The sequence below is a fragment of the Oryx dammah genome, unplaced genomic scaffold (assembly GCF_014754425.2).
Source record: "Oryx dammah isolate SB20612 unplaced genomic scaffold, SCBI_Odam_1.1 HiC_scaffold_2, whole genome shotgun sequence".
NCBI lineage: Eukaryota > Metazoa > Chordata > Mammalia > Artiodactyla > Bovidae > Oryx > Oryx dammah.
Window position 1 is genome coordinate 171,094,613 of NW_024070186.1, and position 18,182 is coordinate 171,112,794.

At 47.6% G+C, this 18,182-nt stretch overlaps 1 protein-coding gene across 1 annotated transcript in view; it reads left to right on the forward strand.

The window, feature by feature from the left end:
* The window catches only part of BMERB1 (bMERB domain containing 1), a 147,356-nt gene extending 132,147 nt beyond the window's left edge, over window positions 1-15,209 (forward strand). Inside the window, exons 3-6 of the mRNA XM_040256804.1 lie at window positions 1,647-1,720; window positions 9,526-9,640; window positions 10,956-11,038; window positions 13,592-15,209. Coding sequence (XP_040112738.1) covers window positions 1,647-1,720; window positions 9,526-9,640; window positions 10,956-11,038; window positions 13,592-13,704 — 385 coding nt within the window. The 3' untranslated portion in view covers window positions 13,705-15,209. The remainder of the gene's footprint in view (window positions 1-1,646; window positions 1,721-9,525; window positions 9,641-10,955; window positions 11,039-13,591) is intronic.
* The last annotated feature ends 2,973 nt before the right edge of the window (window positions 15,210-18,182 follow it).

Here is an 18,182-nt window from a genome sequence, read left to right on the forward strand (position 1 = left end):
CCTCTGGCAACAGGAGCAGGAGATGGAGGCTAAAGTGAGACATTTCCTGCCACTTGTCCTGAAAGCTGGGATCGTGCAGTTGGAATGGGTCATTTGGGCCATTCTTGGCCAGCAAAGGGCAGGGGGCCCCCAAGCTGGTCTGAGGATGGTGCTTCTGAAGGGAGATCAAGTTCTTGACAAAGATATCCCAGAAGGAAGCTGAAAGATCAGTGAACTTGGACAAGTCGATTTATACTTCTGGTCCCACCTACACTTGCTGTGTAAACTCAGATGAACCCTTTGAGAATATTCATGCTTCTCTCTATCTCTTCCTGGGACAGAAGGTTGATGTGGCCAAACCAGTCCACTCCATCCCTCCACCTGCTTCACTCTTATTTGGAGCATCTGATGTTTTATTGTATTTTTGTGTTTACCCTCTGTCTCCCCAGATTAAATTTCAGTAATGAAGGCAAGGGAGGCTGGTACATCCTTGAAGCCCATGACAGTGGTGAACACAGTAAAAGCTCAATAAAGACATGCAGAATGAAGGCACATAACCCACCCAGTGGGGAAGCTGCTTGAGAATATGTCTCGGGTCATAGACATGTCATACCCTTTGGATTCAGTGTTCTACTTCTGAGAATCAGTAGCTCCCACCCCAAATAATCCAACCTGAAAGAAAAGCCTTAGGTTAATCCTACAGTGGCTGAAATATAAGCAACTTGAAAAAAAATCTAAGTAATCAAGATTAAGGGCATAATTGAAACTACCCTGATAAATCTACTTGGTAGAATTCCAGGTAGCCATTACAAACATCATTTACAGTAAGATGAGCTAATACTGCAATACACAGACAGGAAACTAGACTCCATAATGCAAAATTGTGTGTGCAGCCCAATTGCTGAGGTTATAGGGGTGATCTTCTTTTTACACTAAATCCCTATCAAAATGCAAGGGTTCATGTCACTTAACCATCCAACTGCATTTCTAGAAATTAATTTGCTAGGAATTCCTTTATTTCTAGTAATCTATCCTAGAATATATCTGGAAATAAGTCTAATGTCTGTGAATGGGGGACAATGGTTAAATAAATTACTGTTTATCAATGTATCAGAATACTATACAGTCATTAAAAATGAGGAGCTATGCATGTCCTGACACAGTAATATGTGCAACACAAAAATAGTTAATTGCAAAATGCTTTTGTACATGAACAATGTTGTATTTGGTAATAAAAGAGTAAACATTTTTTTAATCTAGAGGAATAGATAAGAAACCCTTGACGATGGCTTTCTCCAAAGGACAGGGGAAGATTTTCTGTCTGTGCTGTTGATTTCTGCGATGTTTAAAAGCTTTCCACATAGCTGAAAAAGGAAAACACTGACCCCATGACATGAAGTCGCTCACGTAAGCCAACAAAACCAGGCAAGCGAAGACTGGAAGGAGCTCTATCAAGGTGTTATTAACTGTGATCATTCCTGAGTCGTGGGAGAACAGGCAGTTTTTGTCTTGTTATCTTTGATGGAAGACTTCTAAATAGCCTGTGTGATCTTTACAGAGGACAAAGCCCTACCACCAGTCCTCTTTGTTTGAAGCTGGGGTGGTGCTCAGGATGTAGAATGTTCTGTCGATGTAACCTGTGGTCGTGCGGTGTCCTCTCTCCCCAGGATGGATGACATCCAACTCTGCAACGACATCATGGACTTGAAGCAGGAGCTGCAGAACTTGGTCGCCATCCCAGGTAACCATGGGGACCCCACCTCCGCCAGACAGCTGCTCAGAGTCCCTGTCTGGAAGGCCCTAGCGCAGCCTCATTCTTGCAACTCAGGGCTCCCGATCGCGTGGCTCAACCAACTCCACATGAGGCAGACCGCACTCAAGTCTTCATTCGGCCCACCTCCTTGACCTCGGGCAAGTCATATTATCTCTCTGAGACTCAGTCTCTCCTCCTCTGAAAATGGGGTAGGAATAGTAATAGTACCTAATTCACTGGGTATAAATCTCATTGTGATGAATGAGACGATGCAAACCACGTGCTTAGCTTGATGGCTGGTCCAAAGAGTCCAGCAAATATTAGCAATGATTACTCTTATTATCCTGTTTGGGAATAGGTAGAGTATGGTGGTTACAAGCTCTGATTTTGGAGTCAAACCTACATCTGTCACTTATTAATCATGTGTCCTTGGGCAAGTTATTTCACTACAATGCAGTTTCTTCATCTCTAATCTGGGACAATCATACTGTCTGTCTCAGAGGATTGTTGTCAGACTGACAAAGGGGATAAAACATGTAAAGTGCTTAGCAGGCATCCAAGGTGGTAAAGAATATGTCTGCCAAGCAGGAGACTTGGGTTCGATCCATGGGTCAGGAAGATCCCCTGGAGAAGGAAATGGCAACCCATTCCAATATTCTTGACTAGAAAATCCCACTGACAGAGGACCTAGCAGGCTACAGTCCATGGGGTCTCAAGGAGTCAGACATGACTTAGCGACTAAACAACAACAACATCCTATTTAAGTGCTTAACAAATTAGCACTATTGTTATTGGGCTTCCCACATGGCGCTAGTGGTAAAGAATCCACCTGTCAATGCAGAAGACCCAAGAGATGCAGGTTCGATCCCTGGGCCGGGAAGGTCCCCTGGAGGAGGGCACAGCCACCCACTCAAGTATTTTTGCCTGGAGAATCCCATGAACAGAGGAACCCGGCAGGCTGCAGTCTATAGAGCTGCACCTGATTTGGACACAACTGAAGCAATTTAGCACACACATATTATTATTATTGTTGTTGTTATCATTAATCTGAGCTTCCTGGTGGCTCAGATGGTAAACAATCTGCCTGCGGTGTGAGAGACCTGGGTTCAATCCCTGGATTGGGAAGATCCCCTGGAAGAGGGCATGGCAACCCCACTCCAGTATTCTTGCCTGGAGAATCTCCATGGATAAAGGGGCCTGGTAGGCTACAATCCCTGGGGTCACAAAGAGCTGGACAGTACTGAGTGCCTAAGCACAGCACAGCATGTCATCAGCCTAACACATCCTTCTCATCCTTAAGGTCATAGCTTCTCTGACCCATTTCCCAAAGAACGCCTTCCTTGCCCATCCAAGCTGGGTTAGATGCCTCTGGGGGCATTTACACTTCTCAACATACAGATAATCCCCAACTTACAGTTTGATCTAACAATTTTTGGATTTTATAATGCTGTAAAGTCTCTCAAAATGTCTCTAGATGTTGCCAGATATCCCCTGGCCAGGGAAGTGGGCAAATTGCACCCTGAGAAACACTTTAAAATCCAGAGATTTGGGTTTGAAGCCAGGATTGCCAGCTAAATGACCTTCACTGAGCACCTTGATTTCCTGAGCCTTAAATTCTTTGTCCGCAAAATGAAACAAACCATGAGGCATGCACACAGTTGTTGTGGATATGCCCTGAGATGACATAAGATAGCAAATATACTTTATTCTAAGAGGAGTGTGTGCAATGATTATAGAATCTTCTGGCATCATTGCTTTAATGAGCACCTACTAGTTGCTTTAATGAGCACCTACTAAGGCTTCCCTGGTGGCTCAGAAGGTAAAGAGTCTGCCTACAATGCGAGATCCCCTGGAGGAGGGCATGGCAACCCACTCCAGTATTCTTGCCTGGAGAAGCCCATGGACAAAGGAGCCTGACGGGCTGCAGTCCACAGTGTTGCAAAGAATCGGACGTGACTGAGTGACTACCACTTTCACTGGATGCCAGGCAGTGTGCAGGCCCTGAGAGGACACAAGTGAATAGCCAGCCCTAATTGAAAGGGAGCGACAGGATTTCCTTGGTGGCCCAGTGATTAAGACTCCTGGCATCCAGTGCACGGGGTGTGAGTTTGATCTCTGGTTGGAAAACTAAGATCCCACATGCTATGTGGCACGGCCCCCCAAAATAAATAATGATAATAAATAAATAGAATTTAAGAAAAGGGGAAGTGACAGCTCTGGCTGTGGGGCTTCTTCTTGAGGCAATTAAAATGTTCTAAAATCAATTGTTAGGATGACATGGAGTCCAAGTTCACTCTACTTGCCGCACGATAGGCCAGTAAATCCGAGACAAGGTGTTAAGACACGGAAGGGACTTTATTTGGTAGCCAGCTGACGGAGAAGATGGCAGGCTAGCGTCTCAAAATAACCATTGTGTGGGGCCTGGATGTCAGGTTCTTTTATGGATCAGAGATGGGGGGGGAGGTGAGGAAACAAAAAGACCATTTAATTCCTGCAACTATCTCCTAGAATGGCAAACCTCAGGCAGGGTGCGGTGTGTTAATTTCTTTCTTTCTGCCATCTACAGGTGGACAGGGTTATTTTAGTTTAACAGTTCGGCAGAGGCAGCAGGGTTCCCTGAGGCAAGCCATTATGTATGCTGATAATAAAAAAAGCGGCTAAGAACAGATTGAGCAGGGAGTCATAGTTCACCCTTCCTGGTTACTTCAAAACAATAGAACTTTAGGACCAGGATCCTGCCGCTGGGGGCTGGAGAAGAGAGTCCCTTTTTCGCGTCTTCCAGCTTCTGATGGTTTCCATCAATCCTCGCTCCTTGGCTTGTAGCTGCCTTATTCCAGTCTATGCCTCTGTCATGGCCCTCCTCTCTTTGTGTATCTCTGTGTCATCTCCTCTTAAAAAAAAAAAAATTATTTTGGCTGCACCAGGACTTCGATGTGGCACGCAGGACCTTCCAATCTTTGTTGTGGCATGTGGGACCTAGTTCCCCAACCAGGGATGGAAACTGGGCCCCCTGCACTGGAAGGGCAGAGTCTTAGCCACTGGCCCACCAGGAAAGTCCCCATCTCTTCTCATAAGAACACTAATTATTGGATTAAGGGCTCATCTGAATGATATGACCTCATCTTAACTAACTACATCCACAAAAACCCTATTCCCAAGTAGGGTATTTTCCAATAAAATTAGGGGTGGCCAAAAGGAGAAGAGGGCTTCAGAGGATGAGATGGCTGGACGGCGTCACCGATGCAATGGGCATGAACTTGGGCAAACTTTGGGAGATGATGAGGGACAGAGAGGCCTGGCATGCTGCAGCCCATGGGGTTGCAAAGAACTGGATACGACTGGAAGACTGGACAACAGCAGGAGTACTGTTTATCCTAATACAGGCAGAAGGCTCAGCCCAACCTCACAGGGTTCAGAACGAGGATCAGGAGAGCCGTGGAATATTTTGGGCCCCTGCTGTCTCTCACTGTCCATTTTGGAGCTTGTTCCATGTCTTCCCTCTAGCACATGAGCCAAGCAAGGCCACTGTTACCAAACCACACATGGGTCCCACTTGCCCCTGTGCAGTAAAGCCAGCCTGCTGACACCCGGTGGTGGGGAAGGAAAGTGCAGTGTTTATTGCAGGGACAAGCAAGGAGTCCAGGACAGCTAGTGCTCAGAATACCAGAGCTCCTCGATGGGTTTCAGCAAAGCATTCTTGAAGCCCAGGTGAGGGAGGGGCATCCCAGGGTCTGTGATCTGCTTGTGCACAATTCTCTGATTGGCTGATGGTGAGGTCACTGGGCAGTGTCCCAGAGGTTATCACTGTCAATCTTTAGGCTCCAGGAGGCCTGGGGGCTACAGGCTCATGTCCATCAAGTAGTTAACATGTCCCGTTTGGTAGGGGAGGGTGGTGGTGGTTAGCCTCTGTAAAACAACTCAGGAAATGTGCATCAGATACTGTTATCTAGGGGATTTCAGATAGGAGCTGAAGCAAAGGATGTGGGTTGATGGGGCGGGTGGTGTCTGTCCCAAGAAGGCCTCAGAGGGTCCCTGCTCGGTTACAACTTCATCTCCCTTCCACGATTTTCCCACCCAAGAGCCCGACTCTATATCCCAATTTTCAGCTTCCCAGGGGATTATGATGGGCTCAGCATGGGTTGATGTCTCTCTCTTGAGAAGGAGAATTCCCAGAGCCCACTCTTAGCAGGACACATGGGTGGCACTGGGGCAAAGGAGACACAAGGGTGTGGCCAGCCAAGGCCTCCCCAGGCCAGAGGGGCTTCACTGGGGGCCTTGGCAGCCTCTAGAGCATGGGTGGGAAATGGGTGGAAGTTGGGAGTCTTTGGTGGACACAATACCTAGGCTGTATCACTGACCAGGACTGGGATTAGGGTAAGAAGAAAAAGGTGCTTAGCTGAAACATGAGAAATTCAGCAATCATATTTTCATGCAATATTTAGAATACCAAAATTCACTCAAAAAAAGTTTAAATAAACATGAGATCAGTCCTGACACTCAATGGGCAGAAACCTGGAATGTTAAACCTGCACGGAAGGGACAGTCCCCGCTGAAGGACGTGTTCTGCTTAAAATGCCATTGGCGGTCCTGCAGAGAAACACACAAGGTCAATGGGTCACTTAGCAACAGAGCCCAGGTCCTCCTCCGACCCCCACTGATTCTCCTAGGAAACCGCATCTCCCCAGTCACTTCTCTGAAGAAATGCAGATAGTAAAGTTCCCTCTCCTGCCTTGCCGTTCACCTCTCCCCACTGTGTCCTCTGACTCCTTGTTGCGAAGAGCATTTCTGTGTATTCCCTGAACCAGTGCCAGATTTCTAGATGGACTTAGGTGGGTTTAGGAGGAAATAACCCAATGCTCCCAGCAATACAGCAATAAAAATAACAAGTAAAGAGAGGACTCAAAGGCCAAGAAAATCATGCTGCTTCTGCCAGGGTCAGAAAACAATTCAGCAGACTATGATGAGACAAAGTTGCTCAATCATATCTGACTCTTTGTGACCCAGGGACTGTTGCCCACCCGGTTCCTTGGTCCAAGGGATTCTCCAGGCAAGAATACTGGAGTGGGTTGCCATTTCCTTCCCCAGGAAATCTCTGGACCCAGAGATCAAACTGCATTTCAGGCAGATTCTTTGCTGTCTGAGCTACCAGGCAGGTGGCGCTAGTGGGAAAGAACCCACCTGCCAGTCGAGTTCGATTCCTGGGTCGGGAAGATCCCTGGAGAAGGAAATAGCATCCCACTCCAGTACTCTTGCCTGGAGAATCCTATGGACAGAGGAGCCTGGCGGGCTACAGTCCATAGGGTCGCAAAGAGTCGGACACGACTGAAGTGACTTCACACACACATGATGAGAGAGAACACCTGGGGCCCTCCACACCCTCAGGGCTTCTCAGGGACAAGCTAAGACGTCTCACCCACCTCCCCTGCCACCACCAGCCCCTCTGGGCTGGGGATCCTTAGACTTGGCTGTAGAGGCCATGGTACCATCCCCTTGGACATAAAAACAGTGTAAAAAAAACCAGAATAAAAATGGTGTCTCCCTCATAGAGTTGTTGGAAAGAATTCAACTAGTAATTCTTAACCATCAACCAGGGTGATTTGCCCTGCAGGACATTGGCCTTGTCAGGAGACCCAGTTGGTGGTCACCACTAGGAGAGGGAGCTGCTCCTGGCATCTAGTGGGCAGAGGTCAGGGGTGCTGCTCAACATCCTAGAGTGCTCCGGACAGCCCCCATGACAGAGAATGGTCCAGCCTCAAATGTCACTAGTGCCAAGGTTGAGAAACCCAGATTAAATGAAAATATAATACATGGTAATGCAATGATAATTGTTGCCATTTATTAAGCACTTACTTTTGCCTGCTTCTTATGCCATGAGACTTGCTTTTCCTTCAGTAAGTATTTATTTCTTTTGTACCTGGTTTGGTAAATGTGTAATCTAGAGAGCCTTTAATCATGAAAGCAAAAGTGATGATGTAAAATAAGAGCCTATGATAATAGTAGCTGATTGTTCATGAACCCTAACTGTGTGCCAGGCAGTGAGCCTGGTGTTTTGACTTCTCTCTCTTAAAACTTGCAACAACTTTATGACTGTCTCTGTTGAGAGACTGGATGCTCAGAGAGGTTGAGGAATGTGCCTAGAGGCACCCAGCTAAGAAGAGGAGGAGCTGGGGCATCAAGCCAGGATTGTGATCCTATGGCAAGGTCTCCCAGTTGTGATAAGGTCTACCGACCACCTTAGTCTACAGTTAGGAGGCCACAGCATGGTCCAGGGAGAGACGATGGTGGCCTGGGCTAAGGAGGTGTGCTGGAGGAGATGAGAAGCGAGTTGGAGGGTCACATCGGCAAGCCCATGGAGATACTAGGAATCAGATGTGTGATGCCAACAGGGGATAAAGTTGGCAAGTAGGTGGGTGATGCTGGGAAACAGAAGTAGTGGTAGACACAAAAATAGCACAAAAGTACCAGTAGATAGGTGAGTGGTGCCTGGAAGCAGACGGGTGATGCCTGCAGGCAGGTGAGTGATACCAGCAGGTAAATGGGTGATGCCTACAGGTAGGTGGGTGGAGCTGCAGGTAGGTAGGTGGCGCTTAAGGCAGGTAGGTAGTACCTGGAGGCAAGTGAGAGATGCTGGCCAGAAGGGTACATCATACACACAAGCTGGTGAATAGCACTGGCTGGTGGTATGGAGACCTGGGTCAGTAACTGGTTTGCAAGCTGGGATAGACCCCTTTGAGTAGGTGGCCTCTCCTGTGAGTTTATAGAGGGGCTGAGGGCTCTGAGCAGAGGGCTGCATCTGAGTATCTGGGGAGACTAGGAGATGCCTGAACTGGCAAAAGATAGTGGGGATGAATAGCTTGAAGAGGGAGGTTTGTGAGTTCCTGGGGACTCTACTCATAGCCACGTGACTGGTGTAAGATTTGGGGCTTGGCAGAGGACAGGGGAGTATTGGAAGGCTGCTGCTGGTAACTTGGAAAGGACAGTGACATCACTCCTTGAGTCCAAGGGCGCTGTGGTTAATCCACCTGCAGAGGGCAAGGAGGCTCTATGATGCTGACGAGTGAGCTGCAGAATCAGACTTCAGGACCCACTACCATCGTCAGCACAGCGATGAGCAGGAATACAAGGGCTGCTAGATCCCAATTCCTTGCTCCCCTCTGATTAGTGAAAGAAACTGATTTTCTCTCTAACCTAAATATTATATTCTCCTTGTCTCTGGTTCTGCCTCCAGATCTAGAGGAAATAGTCAGTGACAGTTTGAACTGGCAGAGGGACAAGCTGCCCCTTGAGTTTTATCTTCTGAAGGGGTCTGAGCAGAGGGAGCCAATGCAGGGTTAAGTTTCTGCCCTCCTGGTCGTCTCAGTCTTCATGTCCAGCCCTCGTTGTTTTGTCTCTGCTAAGATGCTCTAGCCCTTGGTATTTGGAACAGGTTGGGAAAGCGAGGGGTGCTTTTCGTCTGACGGGTTAGGTAAGCCTCACTACAGAGTAGTCACCTCCTGCACCCTGCCTGTGCCCTTCTCCCCTCGGCCTTCTTCAGGACCCCCTTGCAGCATCAATATCATTTAGCAAGCATCCACCATGGGCCAGCTCTGTGCCAAGTCGTTTACTAAGATCCTCGCATTCTTGCATTCAAGCCTTACTGTGTATTTTACAGAGGAGGAAACATAAGCTTGAACTAATCCAGTTGCCTTCCCAGGTTCATCCAGCAAGTTAAATGGTCAAGCCAGGATTCCAACCCTGGCCCCTCGGACTCAGTTACACTCAAACTGTCTCTGCTAATGTGTTCTTCTTCCCAGAAAAAGAAAAAACTAAGTTGCAGAAGCAGAGAGAAGATGAGCTCATCCAGAAGATCCACAAACTGGTGCAGAAGAGAGACTTCCTGGTGGACGACGCCGAGGTTGAGCGGTTAAGGTAAGTGGGCAATGTGTCCCCTGGGCAGCGCTGGAGCTGTTAGAATGCAGCTCAGCTTCATTCCAAAGCCCGTCATCTGCTCCCAGACTCACAGCTTTGCAACAGGTGTGTCCTGGCCAAATGCTTCCCAAACACTAGATCCAGATGAATCCTTCTGGCCCAAGGCCCCATGGCCTATTCAAGAGAAATTTAAATCCAGCTTCAAAAAGTTTTGCAAAGGCCTGTGGATCTTAAGTGAATGTCATCTGAGAAGGTGACCAGGGAGGAATTACATCACAGAGCACATGGAAGAGCTTCCTACACCTTCTTTTTATTGACCTTTCTCCCAACTCGTCAAGGCACCTTTTCCAGAAACTTCAATTCGTTTCTACAGAAACTCTACCCTCCGTCCTAACTTGCTTCCTCACCCACCCTCCCCACTTCCCAGCTCTGTTCTCTCCCTTCCTGTTTCCTGGGGGCCTCTGATGCCCCTCCCTAGCCTTCGGGTTCTCCTATTTTCAGATGTCCCTGCCCTGTTGATCTGGTCAACCATGGGCCCTGGAGCCACAGTGTTCCTGAAGTCTCTGCAGGGGACCAGAGGGCAGGAAAGATGCCAGTGTTGATTCTTGAATTTTTTTGTGCTGGAGCAAAATCTTGGGAGTCATCCACAGGGAAGAGGCTCAACGGGCCTCTTCCAAACCAGAAGACAACTTCCCTTTAATTCTCTGTGACCTCCCGAGTCCTCCGAGGCTACTAGGATGCACCTTGCCCAGCTCAGCCAGGCTCGGACCATTGGCTTTGCTTCTGGTGACCCTTGGGAGAGCTGAGGCAGCTTGCCTTTGAGACCTGCCGCATTCTTTGTCTAAGGTAACTTAAAGGTGCAGGATCAGGAGAGGGATTGCCCAGCTCACTAAATCTCTGGTAGGGAGGCTGGGTCCTCTCACACCCCTGCCTCTGCCCTAGGGTCTCACACCAGCGGGCGTGGGCATTTACTCCATCACTGATATGTGTTTCTGCTTCAGAATAGATTCAGCAAACAACACACACCCACCCACCCACTGTACACACATAACAACATGTGCCCACCACCTCCACACAAAATAACACATATACCACCCACATGTAACACATATGTACCATCCACACATAACACGTGCACCAGTCACACACAGTACACATCAGCATATGTGCACCACCCACAGATAACACCCAGCAACATACACGCACCATCCATAAAGTCTGATACATGATCCCACACTCTTGCCTCATTTTATCAGTTCCTTGACGCTTTCCTGGCTTACTGTTCTTTCCTGTCTTTACACGTCTGTCTCCACAGGGAGCAAGAAGAAGATAAGGAAATGGCCGATTTTCTGAGAATCAAGTTAAAACCTCTAGACAAAGTAACCAAATCTTCAGCCAGTGAGTGCATACACTATTCCTTCTGCTCCTGCATCCGAGAGAAAAGGAAATTTAAATGAGGTCTGGAAGCCAAGGGGACACAACGTAAATGCTTTCTAGAGATCAAACTTGAGCACAGGATGGCAGCAGGCAGGGCCAGCTCCACGACGAGGAAGCCCAGGGCCCCACACCTAGAAGGGCACCGTGCTTGCTTCCATGTCCTACTATTGCTGTCTGGGAAGTCTTAAGAATTTTCAAGCAAGAGGCCCTGCCTTTTCATTTTGCACTGAGTCCTGCAAACTGTGTGGCTAGTGCTGGCAGCTAGTTCTTGCTCGTATGATTTGGTACAGTTCATAGAAGGAGTTGGGTGGCCACTGAGGCCAGAAGGTGGGAACTAAGGCTCGGGAAGCTCTGGCCTCTGTGGGAGTTGGAATCCCTGGAGGAACAAAGGCAGAAGTTTGCTTTTCAGAATACCAGCCTCACGAGATACTCAAAGCAAAAAGGGTTCTGGGTGAAATAAGTTTGGGAAATGCTTACTCTTTGTAGGCTTTGTAGGCTTCCAATACCCATTAGCATATTAAAGTGATAACCAGTCCTGCTGGATAGGTAGGAACTGCCTTCTCCTTGTTGGCCCAGTGAGACCACTTTGAGTTATAAGAAATGGGTGCCCAATTCAAACTGGCCCTAGCAATAAAAGATGACTTGCTGGAAAAAGAGCAGTGGGGGCCAGGGCTCCAGGGACTGGACACCCTTGCTTTCCTTCTGGTTATCCACTTGGCACCTCTTGTCATGCTAGCTTCATTTCCTCCTCCTACACAGGCCTTCCTGGGGCTAGAAATCCAGGACCATAACTTAGCAGAAGCAAGGCAACAACTGGTATTTAAATGTGTAAGATTCTGACCAGCCTTTCTTGGATCATATTCCCACCTGCTAGGCCCATCGAAGGGGCTGGGGAATTGTGATTTTCTGGATCTGGGTCACATGCCCGCCCCTGTAGCCACAAGGGCATGAACTGTTATCAGAGGAAGAGCGATGGACAGTCTTATTAGGAAGACAAAACCCCGAAGTTGCCACTACCAACTGAAGCCACAAACCCGGTTTTTCCTTAACTATCCATTGATAGTATTCCATGAAAACACACTTGTACTGTGTGAAGGAATAAAGAAAGAGAAGGGCCCTGGTCCTTCTGCAGGCCCCTAAAGTCACAAGGCACATGGTTTTTGCCTAAATCCAGCGTCTTCAATAGACTGTCTCTTCCATGAAAGGCAAATTAGAAAAACTCCACTTAACAGTGTGGAAAAGGAAACAAGCAAGGAAACTTGTCTTCTGTGTAAGATTATGGATAGAAAAAAGGATTCCAGCCAGAATTCAAAACACCAAGCCTGTACCACATGCAAGTGTTGGGTCCAAATATACATCATCCATGTGGGCTGGAATCCCAAGTTGAAAAATTAAAACTAATCTAAAACCAGTGAAATCTCTGGAACCCCAGCAAAGCAAATGTAAAGTTGCTCAACAGAGACCCCTCAGCTCCCATAACAGCCCAAAGATTAAAAACAACTCCCATGCAGATGATCTCTCAATAAAAAATTTAAAACCAATGAATGGAAACACCATGAAAGGAGTCCATAGATGCAACAAAAGAAAATGTCTGTCCTCCCATGAACCAGAAATAAGAGAGTATCTAAGAAATAATAAGTGTGTTTACAATGACTAAAGAGATAAAAGAAGGAATAATACTCAAAATGAAATAGTAAGATGCTATGAAAAAAAGAAGAGGTAAATTAGCAAAGAATTAGCCTTCTAAAAAATTACTGTCTGAGGAATTCCCTGATGGTCCAGGGGTTAGGACTTTGTGTTGTCATTGCCAAGGGCCCAGCTTCAATCACTGACTGCAGAACTGAAATTCCACAAGCTGCATGGCAAAAAAAAAAAAAAAACTATTGTCACTGAAGTGAAACTTAATGGATTAAACACAAAGACATAGCTGAAGGGAGGATTCATATAATTGGAAGACAGAGCTGAGAAAATTACCCCAGAATTCAGCACCAAGAGACAGACAGATGGGAAATGTGAAAGGGAAGTTATGAAACATGAAATAATAAGAAAAATAAGGTTAAACGTACATCTAGGAGGCATTCCAGAAGGAGCAAGAACGGAGCATGACAGGCAAGGGTATCTGAAGCGATAATGCATGAGCATTTTCCAGAACTGAAAGGTAGCCCTTTGGTTGAAGTGACTTCTTATTTCTCAGTCAAATACTTCTTGGATGACAGACCCAGTGCTGGGCTTGGCAGATAACAATGGTGAGGAGAACAGAACAGGAGAAGGGCTAAAAGCTGTAGTTAGAAGCCAAGGCCTGAAAGCCGCTGGACCTCCAGGGAGGTGGGAACAGTCACCAGGACCGTATAAAATGCATGTCAGCTCCCCAGACTTGACCTGTGTGGCCTTGGGGCGGGGCCTGCTGGGGTTGGGGGGGGACCTGGGGCTGCAGACCATCAGGGCTCTCCTCACTTCACCTCTGCCTCTCTCCTGTTTCCCCGCCCTGCCCCCCACTCTCCTACCTTGCTGCAGGCTCCGGAGCAGAGAAGAAAGCAGACCCCCCGCCTAGCAAGCCCACGGTGGCCAAGACGGGGCTGGCGCTCATCAAGGATTGCTGTGGGGCCGCCCAGTGCAGCATCATGTAGCCCCCATGCGGGGTGCCCCCGGGGCCACGGGGACCCCCTCCCACCCTCTTGTCTTCAGAGCCCCCATTTCACCGGGGCCCAAGAGCTCTCCAAGGCAGAAGGGATTGAAGGCAAGCCCGTGACCGCCGCCAAGGGCCCAGCTGCCCTGTACAGAGTGTAGCAATAGGGAGTCCCTCACCGTCGCATGGCCCTCCCCAGAGCATGCCAAACCCAGGAGTCTGTCTCCCTGTTTATCCAACCACCAGGAAAGGTCCTCCCTTGAAAAAAGTATTATCTCCACTTCTAGCTAGCTGTATCTCACCCACCGTGCGAATGAACTGGGAGAGGGGCATGATCCCCAGGTGTGTACAGTTGTGACTTTCAGCAGTCCAGCGCCATGCTGGACGCTTCCCCTAGCTGCTCTCCTAGCTCTGCTATCAGGCTGCCCCAGGCGGTCCTGTCCCCCCTGTTCTTTCCTCTCCCAGGGGTTTGGGCCCTGGAGGGCTCCGCAGAGCCCGTGTGTCTGTGGAGACACAGAGGGCCCATCTGGAAAGACTGAGCTTGTGTGTGGTCGTCGTCACGTCTCCCGCTTCCTCCCCTCTGGTGTCTGGGCGCGGCTCACGTCAGGACTGTGTCTGTCCGCTCTTGGTTCTTCCTTTGTGACATCTGTTCCAGGTGTGTGGGGATCCGCTCCCCTGGCTGGAGCGCACCCAGCGCTTGGAAGAGGTAGCAGAGAGCTGGGAGCTCCAACCCAAGGCCAGGGAAGATGAGAACAGACCCAGAGCAGACTTACTTACTCTCCACCCTCCGGGGCCCGCTGGCTGGCTGGTGTGCCAGCAGGACGCCACTCACCGGCCTAACACACAGACCTCTGCAAACATCAGTGGCAGGCGGGAGAGGCGGCCTGACCCAACCGTGTCCAATCATTTGGTGGTGTATTTTAACCAGCCTGAAAAATTCCACCTGTGTAACTTGATGTACATTTGCTACAGCCAGCCCGGCACAGCCCATGTGACCTCTCTGTACGTGTGTGTGTCGTGACTGGCCTAAGTAGTTAGCGTAACTCAAGATTCGCTGATGTGCAATCATCCATTGGAGAAAATAAAACTGGAAACCACGTACACAGCATTTTTAAAGTTTTTACTTTATTCTTGACTATAGAAGTAACCCATGTACATAGTTGGTTAATCATTTACAAAGTACCAAAAGTATAAAAAAGGTGTTTTTTTTTGTTTGTTCTTTTAAATTCCCAATAATATTTCTCTACCTACTCTGACATTTTGGCATATGTCTTCTCTGTCTTTTTTTATGCATTTTTTTTCATGATTGGCATTCTCTTGTACCATTCTATAACAGTTTTCTTTTTCCACCTACCATAGGATCACTATCGTTCTGCCACGTCATTAAAAGCTCTTTGTAAACATTAAACACTTCATAAATATTTACAATGGCTGCTTAGTAATCCATCTTGTGGATATACTGTAATTTATCTAGCCAGACCCTCCATATTAAACATTTAAGCTGTTTCTAGTTTTTCAGTTTTATAAGTAATGTCAGGATAAACATCCTGGGGGGTGGAGAAGGAGGGGCGGTGTTGGGTAAAGCTTCATCTGAATTTCTGATTTTTTCTTAGCACAGACTCCTAGAAGTGAGGTTCTAATTTACATGGGTCACAGTTTTTCAAAATATTTGTAAATCAAAAAAAGAAAAAAAAAAGTGAAGATCTCTCTAGTCACAGCAGCTTTGGAATTGACACAAAATATCTTTGAGTGTGATGGTCCCTCCTGGCTGGGAGCATGCTGCCAACCTCTCCCACTCTGTCACTGATGTGTTTCTGCTTCAGTCCAAGCTTCAGCCTGCTCACCACTTCCTGTCTATTCTGAAGATGAAGAGGCTCCCTCAGGTCGCTGCCAGTACCGTCACCTGGCCTCAGGGGATACTGCCCTAGACCAAGCCTGAAGCCAGTCTTCCTCAGGTTGCCATAATGCATTCCCTCCACCAGCGTGGTTTAAACAACAGAAACTGATAGTCTCACAGTTCTGGAGGCCAGAAGCCAGTGTCCTCAGGACTGTGCTCTCTCTGAAGGCTCTTGGGAAGAATGCTTCCTTGCCTCTTCCAGCTCCTGGTGGACCTGGTAATCCTTGACTTTATGGCTCCAGTCTCTACCTCTTCTATAGTCCCCCTCTGTCTGTGTCTCTGGACCTCTCTTCTTGTGAGGACACCAGTCATTGGATTTAGGGACCCTCCCAGGTAGCGCTAGTGATAAAGACCTACCCGCCAATGAAGGAGACCTAAGAGACCCAGGTTCGGTCCCTGGGTGGGGAAGATCCGCTGGAGGAGGACATGGCAACCCACTCCAGTATTCTTGCCTGGAGAATCCCATGGACAGAGGAGCCTGGCAAGCTGCAGTCCATGGGGTCGCATAGAGTCGGACACGACTGAGTGACTGAGCACGTGCACAGTTACATTAGAGGCGCACAGAGAGTTGACGGCTCAACCATTTGCCTGCATGACACTAAATCTGGGATGATCGCATCACAGTCCTTACCTTAGCAACTTCTCATAAGACCCTGTTCCCAAATAAGTTCAGATTCTGAGATGGCAAGTGGCCATGAATTTGCGGCAGGGGTGATGCTGAAAACTCAGCCTCTGGGCAGTGGTGTTGAATCAAATCTCAGAGCAGAGTTTTGGGTGCAATAGAAAAGAATAGCTTTATTGCTTTGCCAGGCAAAGGGGGACACAGTGGGCTCCTGCCTTCAAAAAGTGTGTTTTATAGCACTGATTCAAGGGCAGGGCTGGTGATTAGGGTGTGTGCAGGGCCTACACTCTTAATCTCAGGTAATCTCTTGATGAACTTCTCTGGTTCCTTTAACCTGGCCTCAGGTGGTCTTTCTTCTCTGGAATGAAGAATGCCAACATATTCCATTTTGGAGGAGTTTTAGTTCTGTAAAGAGCTCAAAGATACTATTAGGTGTACCCCTTGTGTACCCCAGAACCAGGACCCTGTCCCCAAGGCTGTGTTATTGTTTCAGGGCTGCTCTTCTCTTGTCTCTGCGTCCCCTCCCTTCCCTGGTTAGCAACAGTTCCAATCTGCCCTTTGGAACTCAGGGAAGGTCATGGAAGCTGGGATCTAGTCCCTACAAACAAGAAATGGGACAGAAAGTCTTCCATGCCCAGGAGGTGCACAGGGTCCTGCTCAGTTTCAGGGGGACACTATTTAACCCACTACACAGGTGCTCCCCACTCTTGCAATAAACACTCAGGCTGAAAAGGGTCTACCTCTCTCCCTTCCTGGTAGAAAATGTGTGTCTGGAAGGCCTGACCTCAGACCAATTAGACAGCAGTCACTCACTGCTCCAACAAGCCAAAAAAGATCGAAACCCTCATAAAAATCCTGCTTCTGGTTTACCCGCTGAGCTCTGGGGTACATCTAACTTATGTTCCTGTCATTGCTATTGATTTTTTTAAGCAAAAAAAAAAAAAAAAAAAACCATACCATTTATTGAGGTTTTCACAGAAGAGCAGAAGAAAGTAATTGTTCAATATGCTCCCAGATCCCCAGGGCTGCCTGCAAAGCTGGGAAAACTTGCAGGTCTCAGTGTCCCATAACCTAGACTCACTCCTTTTGGGGGTCAATTGGGGAAAGGGGACAATGATAGCTGGAGACACATTTATTGAAAGTCTGTCACTGTGCACTGAGCATGTATGCACATTTTCTCACTTGCCTTTCACATCAACACCATGAGGCAGATCCTATTATTGGCACAGTAAGTCTTCATATATACTTCATTGGTACATATGAATAAGTTCAGTTCCAAGAGCGTGCTCATAAGTCCAATTTTTTGTGTCCAACAAAGTAAACCTAGGTACCCAACTAATAAAATTGGCTATCATTCTGCGTTTGGGTCCTGTACCACAAAGAAAGAAAATCTTGCCATTTTCTGCATCATGAATCTCTTTGGTTCTTCAGTTACTTCCTTTCCCTCTTGTCTTTGTCCTTTCTCTGGGCCTCCAATTCCATCAGGTCTTCATTAGTAGGCTCCACATTCACATCTTTGAAAGTTTGCAACTTGATCTTTTGTATGCAGGTGACTTAACTGTATCTGAAAACTGGGTTCTCTTCTTGGTGGATGTTGAGTCAATAGACACAACCAAGCCAAAGATTAGAAGAAAAGATTTATTACTTGCAACAAATAAGGAGATGCTGTTAAAGTGCTGCACTCAATAAGTCAGTGAATTTGGAAAACTTAGCAGTGGCCACAGGACTGGAAAACGTCATTTTTCATTCCAATCCCAAAGAAAGGCGATGCCAAAGAATGGTCTAACTACCATACAGTTGTGCTCATTTCATCTGCTAACAAGGTAATGCTCAAACTCCTTCAAGCTAGGCTTCAGCAGTACCTGAACCAAGAACTTCCAGATGTACAAGCTGGATTTAGAAAAGGCAGATGAACCAAAGATCAAATTGCTAACATCCATTGGATCATAGAAAAAGCAAG